The following is a 13,743-nucleotide window of genomic DNA, read 5'->3' as shown; positions in this document are numbered from 1 at the left end:
GCCATTAATGACTTACTGAGCACACTAGCTGCTAACTAAAGTGTTGTCCTCCTATTGTGATACAAATGTATTCAGGATGCACAACAGAGAAGGGTGCTATCAGCTACGCTCCTGTTAAAGTCAACACTCATCACCCTGGCTAAACTAAAGAGTTTAAAAGGAGGCTGTGTGGTCCAGTGGTTAAAGAAACGGGCTTGTAACCAGGAAGTCCCCGGTTCAAATCCCACCTCAGCCACTGACTCATTGTGTGACACTGAGCAAGTCACTTAACCTCCTTGTGCTCTGTCTTTCAGGTGAGACGTAGTTGTAAGTGACTCTGCAACTGATGCATAGTTCACACACCCTAGTCTCTGTAAGTCGCCTTGGATAAAGGTGTCTGCTAAATAAACAAAATAATAAAATCTGAGAGAGTGAAAGTACCCCTACCTTGCTAAGGTTTCATACAAGGTAAGTGCCACCTCTTTGTAGGAGTGAAAATCATATGGAACAGATTGGAGGTTCGGGCATAGCTGCTTTGCCTGGCCAAAAAACATCCCGTTCCTGATGCCAGCCTGTCTGTAGAATAAAGAACATAAACAGTTTTATCATAACTCCTTAAGAATGCTCTGAATGGCAGCCACTCGGTCTCATGACCTGAATCATCTTATAATGTCAAACAAAAACTGGTCTGAGAATTCTTTGCAAGTGGTGGTCTGCTAAGAAATAAATAATAATAATAATAATAATAATAATAATAATAATGCTAAGCCTAATCAAAATTGCTATTTAACGCTATCCGTACAAACATAGCGTATTCAGGCGTTTGTGGAGGGCTGAAAGCACTTGTGAAATCAGGCGGTAGGTGATAATTCATTAAGCGGCAGATTTTCAGAACAAGAAAAAGCAGAGGGCTGCAGCGAAACCTAAAAGAAGATCTTACAATCCTTCTTGGGAAATTGAATATTTTGTTTTTAAACGATCCAGTGATGGTAGCATGGAATGCATGAGGTGTGGTCAGGTAATGAAGCAATTCAAATCAAACAGTGGTTGGAGACCATGCTGAGGTCTAAAACAATGATGAAAACATTCAACATGTCTGCAGCAGAAAGGAAATGTTTGTAAGAGAAACAAAAGAAAAGAGAAAATGGACAAAATAATTACTCAGTACATAAAATTGTGAGGTTTACATCGGAAGGGGAGAATGCTAGCACAGTGGAAGAGTGTTTCAAAAAGACTAAAATATCACTATGGGTATCTCTTTAACCAGCACTGCATGACCCAGACAAGTTTTAAGGGCTCTGAATGCTGAAAAGTCAACAGATGTGTGAACTGAATGAAGAATACTCAAGCCTGGTTATCGACAAAAATATATGCTGGCTTAGTTTGTCTGTCTGTGTTGAAAGGGTTTACTGCGTGAATCACTTTTGAGAGCGAAGCCTTTGGAAATGAATGACCAAAATTACAAAACAAGCTGCAAGAATCTCTACGAGATGCTACTGTGGCAGAGCAGGGCTCTGCCCTTAGAAATACTGGCAGGGATGGAGTTAAATTCTCCTCCCTGCCCAGGTTGATTGCTTCAGGTGGGAGCAATCCACCAATTAATTATTCAATTAAGGTATCAGCCACCTGGCATAAAAGGAGGCCTCAGCCTTCCATTTTGAGAGGAGAGTTCTAGAAGGAGCGGAAGCCACTGTGTTTTTTCGTTTTTGCAATCCAGTGAAGGCAACGCCCAGCCTGGAAGCTTTATTCTTTTGTAAGTTTCATTTTGTTTGTATTTTGTGTTTTGAACCTTTTTGTTTGGCCCTTGTGCCGGTTTATTTTGTATTTTTGTTTATTAAAAACTTTATTTTTGAACGTTTAAACTGTCTCTGAGCCTCAACCTCTGTCATTCCTGTCACAGCTACATTCTCCCAAATTCATTGTTTGGCACAGCAAAAAGAGAATACTGGATCTGTATAAAACATACCTTATATTCCTGGAGAAGTACTGCACAGTGATTCTCAAGCCGTTTGAAATTGCAGAAAATGAAGATTCCACATTGGAAAGTTTTACATCAACAAATGACTTCTCTATTCCTAGTGTCAAGATTACTGAGATTCTGAAGGAGTGTGAAGAGCAGCAGTATGTGTCAAACACCGAGAACGCAGATAAAAGCTACATTCACTAAGTACGCACAGGAACGTCACATTTGAGGCCAGGTTTCTTGAAAAAGACCTTGTGAAATGCATGCTGTTCTTGGACCCCTGCAATCAATTTTATATTTAGAATTAAATGTACATAATAGATAGACAGAGAGAGAGATAGATAGATACATGGTCCTGGCTATATTTTAGCAGTTGTTTGTTGTAGACAACCCACCCCCCAAAGAAAAATGTGATTAAAACAAATCACTCTAGTTCAAACAACTGAGTGTAAAGGAAATTGGGAAATGTATTAAACTTGCATCCAGATCAGTATTTTATTGCTGTTTTGGGACTACTGATCCTATGATGCATTCTGAGTTGTCCTATGGCATCAATGCCATTTCCATGAAGCACAGCAAAAACATGCACTATCCTTGCAGACAAAAGTGGAGGTGTTGAAAGCAATGAATAATGCAGCACCATACAAGAAAAAGAAACATGTTGCTGCAGACTTCAGCACTGCCACGAACACTTTGTCCAAACAAAAAACTGCAATAATACAGGCCTATGAACAGCAAATTATGAATGCATTTAGTCAGTGTTTCCGACTTGCTCAGTACCTGATGTTGCGTTAATTTTAAAAATGCCTGCGATCAGATTGGGACATGCAGGTTTCAAGTGCACTTCATTTGCAATGTATACTTTAAAAGTTCACTTAACTGTATTTTCAATAAAATGCATAGTACTTTTAAATGTATAATACTTTTATTGTACTGTAATTGAACTCTGATTTCAGTGTTAATGTTACTTCAATAGACTGACTGTATGCATTTGGCTTAGACTCCCGATAATACAATCATATATAAGGGCTGTCAATTAAGTTGCAGTTAACTTCCGTGATTAACGCGTACATTTTTTAACACATGTTAATCGCACTCCTGTCTTGTCCCTGTTAGCATCCCGTAATTAATTTCCTGCAACACCATTGTAATACACTCGAGTGCATGCCAGGATTGTATGAGTGTAGTGATTGTTTGAATAAAAAATTAGTCACAGAACCACATGTAGCAAAGCACTCAAACTGAAGGACTTGTAAATGGCACGTTTTATTTTTTTAAAAACTTTGATGGTTCATTGGATAGAAAGAGGGTTACTTGTATCTACTGTCAAACTTCCAGTATCACAGAAGTGCGTCTAGTCTGCTGTACCACCTGCATGCTAATCATGCTTTCACTTCTCAAAATACACTTTCTATTAGTTCTTCTTCTACAGACGATAATACAACAACAAATGAAACCTGTCGGTTTTGACAGGATCGCTGCAAACCCATGAATCAAGCGAAGTACGAAACTATAACCAGTGACGAATTCGATAGCTAGCGACTGCAGACCCATTAACATTGTAGCTTTCTTATTTCAATAGCCCAATATTTAAATGATCTTATTTGTAATTATGGAGGATATAACCATCACTCAGTGAATGTTGTTTTATTTAGGCAATTTCAAGTTATTAAAAGAGAATTTAGAATTATTATTATACACACACACACGTCCGTTAGTCAGGTCAGTATTTTGTAGAGGTGTCTGTCGTGTAACATGGCTGTGCCGACCCCTGAACAAAGACTGATGATGACAAAAATAAATAAATGTTGTACCACTAGAATGAATTGTTAAACAGCTGCATAACAAAACTGCTGTTAAAAGGAGCATTCAGCAAGCAGTCACTTATAGTCTCCACTGGGAAAAAAAAACAACTTCAATAAATGAACATTTCAAATAATTTCCAGATGCTTTTGAAGACCAGATTCAACAGCTACAACCGGCAGCAACAGATGATCCAAGCAACTTAAAAAAAAAAGTAAGTGTTAAGAAATGTGTATCATACATATACAGGGGATACATTAGCATTCCTCAGAGATCACCACCTCTCCACTGCCAACTCTCATTGAGGTGTGTGTGTGGCAAAGCCTGCTCTCCAGAATACCACTTAGTCTGTTTCTCATGAAACTTCAGTAATTTGATTTGTACACAGATGTCCCCACCAACCAAGCACACTATCAGCCCACTGCCCGTCTGACAGATCCGTTGTCCTGTCATCTCATCTGTAGCTGGCTTGTGGTACCAGGTGTTGCATTTGCATACGATATTAAAATAGATTGAAGAAAATGATGTTCTACATTTTGCAATTTGTTGCCTTTATAATGTTTATTGCACATGTGTGTAGTACATCTTGGAGCATTCTAACATTTCCTAAGGTTTCATGTACATTTCTGCACTCCTGTTTACCTGGCTTCATAACTACAAGACGCTATTTCCGCCATGGATAAAGCAGTTCGGTCCAGATCCACTCCGTTCATACGAGCAGCATCAGGATTCTCCAGTGTAACACCTCCCACTTTATCAGGGACTTTTTCATCTGAAGGACGGAAAGGTAAAAAGTCATTACTAATGATATTGTTTTGTGTTTGGAGTTTAAATGTTTAAACACTAGTCTGAATTTTTCTTAAATATTTAACTATTGTCAAAAATATGCAGGCCAAATAGCTAGCCTTAGTGTTTACACATATGTGTACAGTGTAGGCATATTTATTTAATATTTCTTCTCCATATACAATAAATGCTGTACCGATTTTGTCTTGTACAAAAATAGATGTTGCAGTAATTAATAAAAATTCATTATGGCTTTTCTGATTGGTTACAAATATTCCCAATATGTAAAAGTTTAAACATTAAAAGTGTTTAATCGTGACTAACGTTAAGGAAATGAAGTGGAAACAAACTCTATATACCAGTAAAATACTATTTGGATTAAATTAAATCACCTACATTTAAAATCTGTTGCAAGGTTAGTGCTGGTGCAGACCTCACAGTGGAGAATTCTCACCCGTTTTATTCTTCATGTACCTCCGCTTGTAATACTGCATTTCTAACTCGGGGTTGGCCCCTGGGCGCAGGGCCGCTTTTCCGCCCCCTCTGTTGCTGGTGACAGCCACTGGCTTCCCTATGAAAGTGGGGCATGGCAGAGGGTTTAAGGAAGCTTTGATTGACAGTCCAGGAGCACGAAGAGGACAACTCACTCATACACCTTTTCTTAACCCAAGGCCAGTCACACAAAAATCGAATGTGATTAAGTTAATTACCAGAAGGATCCTGAAAAGAGTATTAGGAGCTCTGCTGGCCCCTATAGCAATGGTATGAAGCCAGTGGAGCTGCAGCATTGAAAGACCACAGCATTGTGAGATTTCTTTGGAATCTGGGAGTTATCTAAATGACCTAGCAACTAGGATTCACCAGCTTTTGATAATACCTTGTAAACACAAGAAAAACATCTGAAGCTACTTGCTCTTTCATGCACAGTATATATACATATGCAGATCACTATATATATATATATATATATATATATATATATATATATATATATATATATATATATATATATAAAGCTATGGCCAAAAGTTTTGCACCACCTAGAATTTTAGGATAGGAATTTTTGCCATAATAGTAGTACAGTACTTCATGTTAGATTTCAGAATGTCACATTTTCCAATTTGGTCAGTTTTTCGTTAAGTACATGTAAAACTACAAAGTGGCATGCAATGTTAACGTAACATTATTCAGCTGGTTTCATCTGACTTTATGAAGCAAAATTAACTAATTCAATAGGGCGATAGAAGACTTTTGGCCATTGCTGTAGTCATATTACGCTAATACTGCTATTAAAACTAGTCCCACCCTAATACCGTAACATAAAACAAGATGGAAGCCTCACCTTGAAGATCAGGTCTCTCTCGAATGCCCACTGACACAAAGAAGCAGTCCATGTCCACGTGCATTATACAGGTTTGGCGTCTCTGGGGACCAGCGGGGGTAGGTGGACCTGGCAACGAGTACACAGAGATAAAAGTTAGTTTAGGCAATGATGCCAACCAAAAAAGTGATAGGCAGAGAAAAAGTAAAATGGATATGTGACGAACGAGAGGTTGAAAAGAAATGGCCACAAAACCAACAATATTACCAAGAGAATAATAGAATAGTGTGCTAAATATGAAGAGGTTAAATAGAAATGGCCACAAAACCAACAATATGACCAAGAGAATCATAGTGTGCTAACTACGAAGACAATATCTCAGTGTTATCTTGATCATGCAAAAACCTAAAAAGTGACATGCGCTCAACATGGCAGCATATTCACACCAAGTAAACAAGTTTTTGCAAAAACCCACACTTATTATAAAACACTCAAACTAGATGTTAGATACAACCATTTGCATTGCAGCTGTCAACCATCGAATCTAAACCAAAAGGGATTACAGACTTATAACTAGTATAGGGGCTGCACAAGAGCAGAGTTTGTATATTTTATCTTAAATCTTATAAGCACTGTTTAAAAATGTCAGCAGTTAAAATAAACAGAACTTTAAAAAAATGTAAACATTCCTAATAATGTCTATTTTACATAAGAATTAATTGGTGATCTTCAGCACAAATTCTAGGTACTTTATATATCAAGCCAGTTTGTTTATTGTTTGACAGAAATGCAATCAAAATGTGTTTCCAATGCTAAGACACACTCAAAGTCTCTGGAATCACAAGGTGCTATGTAGCTCACTGGTCTGCTTGCCAATACAGTTATGTTGATTCTTAAGTATGAACAAAAAACAGAACCACTATTGACAAGGGATGGGATTGGTCCAGCATATTTTTTCTAAGACTAATTACTCATAATTACTTATGAATACACACAGTGGGTTTGTCCTTCATGTAAGCAAGAGGAACCACACACAACTTCAAATCACAGAAAGAGTTTAAAGATGTACTTTTAACTGAGCTGTGTGACGTGTTGCTAATGATTTCCAACATGAAGGCAATGCTAAGACAAAACTGGTCGTTTATTTAACCAATAAAGTATTTTTTTGACATGCGAGTTGCAGGGTTTCCTTTACTTCATTCTGATATTGTTTTTTAACCTTATGCACTACAGTTGACTTTTGTAATGCAGCACCAGCTCTTCTCTGTTTTGATCAACATTAAACCTCACACCTTTTTAATAGAACCGTCTGGTTGAAGCAGCCTTTTTACTGGTTCCAGGGGGTCACATGCCACATATTCTGCTAAGCCTGGTTCTGCTTGACTGCCAGCTAGACTGTTTAAGGGACTGCTGGAAATCCATTTTTGTAAAAAAAAAAAAAAACGGCAGTATGACAAAACAGCATCCCAAATTGCACTGCCTGGATTACTAGCTTCTGTCACAGTTAACCGCTTTATTGTTTGCATGGCTGTCTTTGTATGGCAGTGAGCTGGAAAACAACGCAACATTTCCACACAGACTTTGGATAGCTTTGTTTTTTTTGTGGTTTGAAAGAAGTTCACACTGGAAGTATTGGAAACAGACCATTAAAGGAGGTAACTAGAGTTAAATGTAAACTTGCAAAAGAAGAATGGGCAGACAATCTAGAACCGGGTTCCCATCCTGAAATATCAGGTTGTCTAGCATAAAACTAAATGCGCTGGAGACACGTGCAATGACTCTCCACATGTTACACAGAAAAAGAAGCAGAAATGTAAAGGACACAAGATGAGCATTTGGCCAATTGGAGGTTAAAAACAATATCCAGGTCAGGTTAAGATACCTGTGCCTACCTCTAAATATAGACAATTGTTTAAGACAAAAATAGGAAATCTGACCAACAACTAAAAGTTATACAACTGTTCTTAATTTACAGTTATAAAATTAGCTATATAACGAACTGTCGTCTGGGAGTCAGGTAATGTCATCAAGTGGAAGTTGTTTTAGACAAAGCTCTGAAGATATTTAAGCCTAAATTATAATATTTATTATTCCATTAATTTAATATTTAAGCCTCTACAAAAATAATAACGCTATATCCCATTTTTGTTCCCCTCAGTTCCATCAGAATGATTTTATTTTAATAAGCGCAACAATTCTTGCATGAGAACAATCCTGCATATAACAAAGAAGTCCATTATATTCAATTCTAGATACATAAGCTTCCAAAACAGAACAATAAAATGTTATTACAAGCACTTGAAAACCTACTTAAAACACCTTCATGAAACTGATCACTTCTGTCTTTTGTGTTAAATTATATAGTGTTTGATTGCAACGACTTTAGGGACAGTAATTAAACCTAATTTACTATGTGTTTTTCAGGGTAAAAGAGAAATGTGACCAAAAAATAAAACATCCCTGGTAGCGTACTCTAAGGGGCATTTCAGATTGAATGGTTTGTAAAGGAAGTAAAATAAAATGTGAAAAATAGATAATGTTCACTGGATTCTGTAATGGAACTTTATTGAGAGAAACATAGAATACAACTGTGGAGCAACTATAAAAGCATGTGGTCTATACAATTAATATGGTCAGACAGCATACAGCACTGGTACCGAAATCACAGAATACAACTGTGTGCCAAACATTAAGACAGGAGCTCAAAGATTACAGTCTCTACTCGGCTGTAACTTCAAAAGTCACATGACTAAGATGGCAGCCATATTAGTTCAGAGGTCAATTTCATTGTCAGTAACACATTTAGCACAAAGGATTAATAAAAGCCTGCAAATATGAAGTCACTACCTCAAATAGTTTATGTGATACATGGCTTTAACACTGGCTATGTTTCCATTGAAATGTCGAAGAAAATAAACATGTATGCTCATCTATTTGTTTATTTAGCAGACGCCTTTATCCAAGGCGACTTACAGAGACTAGGGTGTGTGACTTGCTCAGGGTCACACAATGAGTCAGTGGCTGAGGTGGGATTTGAACCGGAAACCTCCTGGTTACAAGCCCTTTTCTTCAACCACTGGACCACACAGCCTCCTATAATACACTACAAAATTGTTCACTGGGCCATTTCCATTGCATTTCTCTACTTTAAACAATGATGTGTTGATGCACCTGACTGCAACTGTGCCGTCACTTGCAGAAAGAAATCTTGCTTTCCGTGGTTCTTCTGGCTCAGGGCACTTATACATGCCAAACAATGGAAACTTCTTGAAAGAAGTGGAATTGCTTGCTAAGTTTAATCCATGTAGGGTGTGTTCAAATTGGTAAGCCCCATACTCACTATTCAGGGAAAGACATTCAGAATGAATTGACTGAAGCAGTCAGCAAAAAACTGCTTCAAAAAACAGCGACACAAGTGAAGGAGTCAAAATACTATTCATTCATTTTAGTCTGCACCCCCAATGCTAGTCACCAGATGTCTGGTCTCCATTTCACAGGCGTAATTTTAGAAAAGCTTGAAGAGCTCAATATACCCTTTGATAACCGCAGAGGTCAATCCAATGATAATGTGGCAAACATGCAAGGCAAAAGGAAAGGTGTTCAAGCTCAACTGCTACAAAAAAATATTCAGGCTGTTTATGTTCCTTGTGGGTCGCATACACTGTACTTGGTTATTGCAGATGCTGCAAAATCAGCAAGCAGTAAATAGATAGCAGTAAGGTTTCAAGCTGCTGAAGTCAGGGAGGCTTTGTTGGCGGTAAAAGAGACATATACTGAGGTCATGGAAACAGTAGAAGCTAACCCTGGCTGAGGAACTTGGATCCTACCATTTCCTGATATGCTCAATTATGTGGTATGATATTTTGATTAACATTAAACAAGTGAGCAAGCTTCTGCAATCCTCTTCTATGCAAATTATCTGGCTACAAATTTGCTAGGAAGGACCAAGATAATTGATGTTTTGGCTGAATTTTTTTTTAATTAGCCTTCATAAAATGTGGTGCTTAATAGGAAAAGTGTTTTCTCTTTGAGATGTGCAGGAACATTCATTTGTTCACAGAGCTCCTTAGCTGTTATTTGAGCACCAGCAAATACATTTTTTTCCTGTAATGAGGACAGATTTCAAACTATGATAAGTGTAAAAGACTTCGATTTGATTTGAAACAGGCTGCTGAAATGCCAACAGAATTGTTAAGTGAATGCTGCAATTACTTGCAAAGCAATTTGAGCTCCCAACATGAGATCAGACTTCAACGGAAATCGTCTTTCAGGAAATTTTGAGCATATGCAGTTTGCTTCCAAAGAAAATGACAGCTTTTGAAGTTCTCTCCTTTATATACACACAAACCAAATTAAAAGAGATCCTAACCTTTGGATTGCATTAAGAAATGCTATAACACTCCCAGTAACAGTAGCATCTGCAGACAGGAGCTTTTCAAAGTTAAAGCTGATAAAAACATTCTTCTAATCAACTATTGTCTCGGGAGCATTTGGCAATTATTAGCATCAATAATGAATTAGCAAGAGAACTTTCATATGATGACATAATTTAGGACTTCCTGTCAAAAATATGCCAGACACATCACTTTTAATCAAGGTAAAAACACTGACCATCTTATTTAGTTTTGAGAGCATAATCTGCAAACACATGTGGTATCTGCTTCTTCCCCTGGCTGGAATTCGCGTTGCTGTTTGAATCGGCGTTGAAATAGGTAAGTGGACTGTAGTTTATTTGTTATAATCGTTGCTTGCTTAGGTAAGCAGCCTTCACTTACATTCAAAATTAAAAAAAGGAATTAAGTTATCCAAACTGTGTTTGAGGTGTGTTGAATTGTGAGGTTGATGCAAATTTATTGTTAAGTATAAGGCTCCAGGTTGACAGGATAGTATAAATTGGCAATCAGTGTCTTAGAGCGCTAGCCGTTCTAAGCGCCAGCCAGTCTAAGGGCCACAAGTCCAAGGGCAGTCTGAGCTGTGGCAGTCAGAGTGAGGACAGGTGGAATGAGGACCTTTTCCAAACCTCTCCCAATGGCTACTAGAGGCCTCATTCCTACCTTGACACCCAACGTCTGGATCCCCTGGACAAAGTAGGCTCACTCGTCCTCCACTCCTTTATTAACTCCTTCTCCCCCTATGCTGCCTGCTACAAACTTGAAAATCTCCTTTTTCAATTGTCGCTCTCTGACTAACAAATCTCTGCTTCTCAGCAAACTTATAAATCGATACCAATCTTGATCTTCTCTGTCTAGCTGAAACCTGGCACTCTGTAAACAACATGCACTCCAAAAGGGCTATTCCCTCTTTGACTAACCTCGCCTCACTGGCCGAGGCGAGGGCACTGCTGTTACGCAAATTCTGTGCTCGCTTCCTCAGTTCTTTCTTTGCCTGCCTTTTCTTCATTTGAGCATCTCGCCATCAAGCTCCCTTCTCCCATGTCCCACCCTTGCTGTTATTTACTGTCCACCAAAGAAACTCTGCTTTTACTGCCGAGTTTTCAGTCTGCACTTCTACTGACAAAATCTTACTCCTAGGTGACTTCAACATTCATGTTGACTTGCCTTCCTCCCTCCTAGTGACCAACATGATTCTAGACTGTCTTGGACTTTCTCAATCTGTCAACGTCGCTACTCACACCTGAGGACACACCCTGGCTCTGCTCATCACCAGGGGCCTTGATGTCTCCAATCTCCCTGTCTCAGATATCTCTCTCTCTGACCATTTCTTAATTACTGCTAATATTAATCTCCCTGCTCCTTCCTCTGCTGATACCGGTCTCCTTCCGTCCCAAGAATCTGCTGAATTCTCTGAAGCTCTCAGAATGTGTCTCTGTATCCCCTCTAACTGGTACTCTCCTGTCCTCCGTTGATGATGTGGTGACCCTCTACAACGCCACCCTTACTCATATCATCGACACTGTTGCCCCGCTTACAACCAGAACTGCCCATGGTACACCCTCAATCTTCGACTGCTTAAGTCTGCCTACCGTAAGCTTGAGCACAAGTGGAGGTTGTCTGGACTAACGGTTCAGAGAGATCTGGACCGACCATCTCGCGAGCTACAGGCATGCGCTTTCCGTGGCCAGGGTGAAATACTTCTTTGAAATCATAACTATGGGACACTTTAAACCCAATGTTCTCTTTAAGACCATTGACCAAATCCTACATCTAGCCACCGACAGATCCAATTCCCATCCATCCTCCTCTCCTACCTGTCATGATTTCTCCTCTTTCTTTAGGAACAAAATCGACAACATCTATTCACAAACCCAGTTTACTACGTGACCACCTTGACGCTCCTCCGGTTGCAACTCCTGCCCTCTCCTCTGCATTATTGATGTGGCTGAGGGGTGAGGTCCCAAAGAATATTGCTACTTAAGGCCCCCAATTAGCCAGTCTAAGGAATGGCAGAACTCATACGAGTACCGAGTATGAAGCCAATATCTTGGATCATTTTTTCCCCTCCCACAGTTTTCACAACACTCAACATTTTAAGATGCCTGCCTAAATTAGATATTAGCAATAAGTACGGATTGACAAACTCATACAAAACTAGCCTTACAGGGATGCATAATGAAAAATGGTGCTGAAGATAATTTTAGGTTGAAAAGGATTTTAATATCTTGATCTCAGACAGTTCTCAAGTAACCCTTTCATTTTGTCCAGCAGTGGTATGAACCCTAGAGTTTATACTGGTTATAAACTACTTTGAACAATACATTAACTGCAAACAGTAGTGTTGTAACTGCGTCTAAATAATAAATTCACTACCTCTGTTAATAGCACCACACATACTGTTGTTTCATCTTTGGGTAGCATAGAAATAAAGTGTAAGGCTAGATCACCATTATTCATCAAAATGGAAGGCATGAGAATAGACTAACTGGTTCTCACTATTAATATATACAGGGTAATTAGATAGTAAATTTACCACATCAATGCGATGTGTTGAAGTGGTAAACTTACTTTCTAATCACCCTGTATATATAAAAACACTATCAGCTCAACAATTATTTGACGGTGTAATGGTGGCTGGAATCAAAGGAGCTGTAATATTCATGGACAGAAACAGAAGAAACCCACAGTGTCTGCCCCGGTCTGTGTATGAACATGTTCCCCTGCTCGTTACCTGTGTTCCCTGTGTCAGTGGAAGGCAGAGAGGTCCTTTCTGCACTCAGTTTTTTAATCTTCTCCCTTCCTGGGAAGAGGCCATTGCTCTGCCGCTGGAGCGTGTTAACAAAATCTGTGAACTCGCACTTCCACGTCGATATGTGATGCAATCTGGAGTGGGAATAGAACTCGGATATAAAGTTGGGCTCCCCAGGCCTGGCCATAGCATGAGAAGAGGCAAGACCAGCTGTGGAGAGTTTGCTTGGTGATGGCTCTGAAGTGCTTTTAGCATGTAAAGGCCCCTGAACAGTAAGATGAGCACCATTGAGTTTAATATTACTGTGCAAAGATGACAAGTTTGCCGGGTGGGCAGAGTTTGAATGTGCAACACTGTTTTGGTTAGCGTGCTGCTGCCGCTGTGCCCCACAGTCTCTGAAGTCAACGCTGTCTCTGTCCAACAAAAGGCATTGGGTATTACCCATAGAAGCCTTGCCCGAATGTAGCGTCTGTTCTAGTGGTTTTAAGGCACCGTTTGACCTGTGTGCGTTGCCGTTGGCCATGGTTGGAGGGTCCCTGTGGTGATCCATTGCTTTCTGGTTGCGCACAGGTGAGACCGACTCCAGCTCTCTGAATTCAAAGTCTTCATCTTCCTCTTCAAGGTTTTCCCAGCCATGCAAACCATTCGCTTTCGAGTTTCTGACTGGATCAGGCACGCTCTTTGCTGTACCGTTTCTGTAATCAGAAAGAAAAAGTGTTTTACTAAGAAGTGCATTGTGAAACAGTAG

At 39.3% G+C, this 13,743-nt stretch overlaps 1 protein-coding gene across 2 annotated transcripts in view; it reads right to left on the bottom strand.

The window, feature by feature from the left end:
- The window catches only part of LOC117406564 (DNA repair protein REV1-like), an 87,107-nt gene that overhangs the window by 24,134 nt on the left and 49,230 nt on the right, over window positions 1-13,743 (bottom strand). For both annotated transcript variants that reach the window (XM_059028804.1, XM_034010647.3), the window contains 5 exons: window positions 12,978-13,690; window positions 5,874-5,981; window positions 4,986-5,102; window positions 4,388-4,517; window positions 427-555 (listed from right to left, as the gene is read on the bottom strand). In XM_059028804.1, the coding sequence (XP_058884787.1) occupies window positions 427-555; window positions 4,388-4,517; window positions 4,986-5,102; window positions 5,874-5,981; window positions 12,978-13,690 (1,197 nt within the window). The remainder of the gene's footprint in view (window positions 1-426; window positions 556-4,387; window positions 4,518-4,985; window positions 5,103-5,873; window positions 5,982-12,977; window positions 13,691-13,743) is intronic.

This window comes from Acipenser ruthenus, chromosome 8 (genome assembly GCF_902713425.1).
Source record: "Acipenser ruthenus chromosome 8, fAciRut3.2 maternal haplotype, whole genome shotgun sequence".
Classification (NCBI taxonomy): Eukaryota; Metazoa; Chordata; class Actinopteri; order Acipenseriformes; family Acipenseridae; genus Acipenser; species Acipenser ruthenus.
Note: the sequence above shows the minus strand (reverse complement) of the source record. Positions and strands in the feature narration are given on the sequence as shown.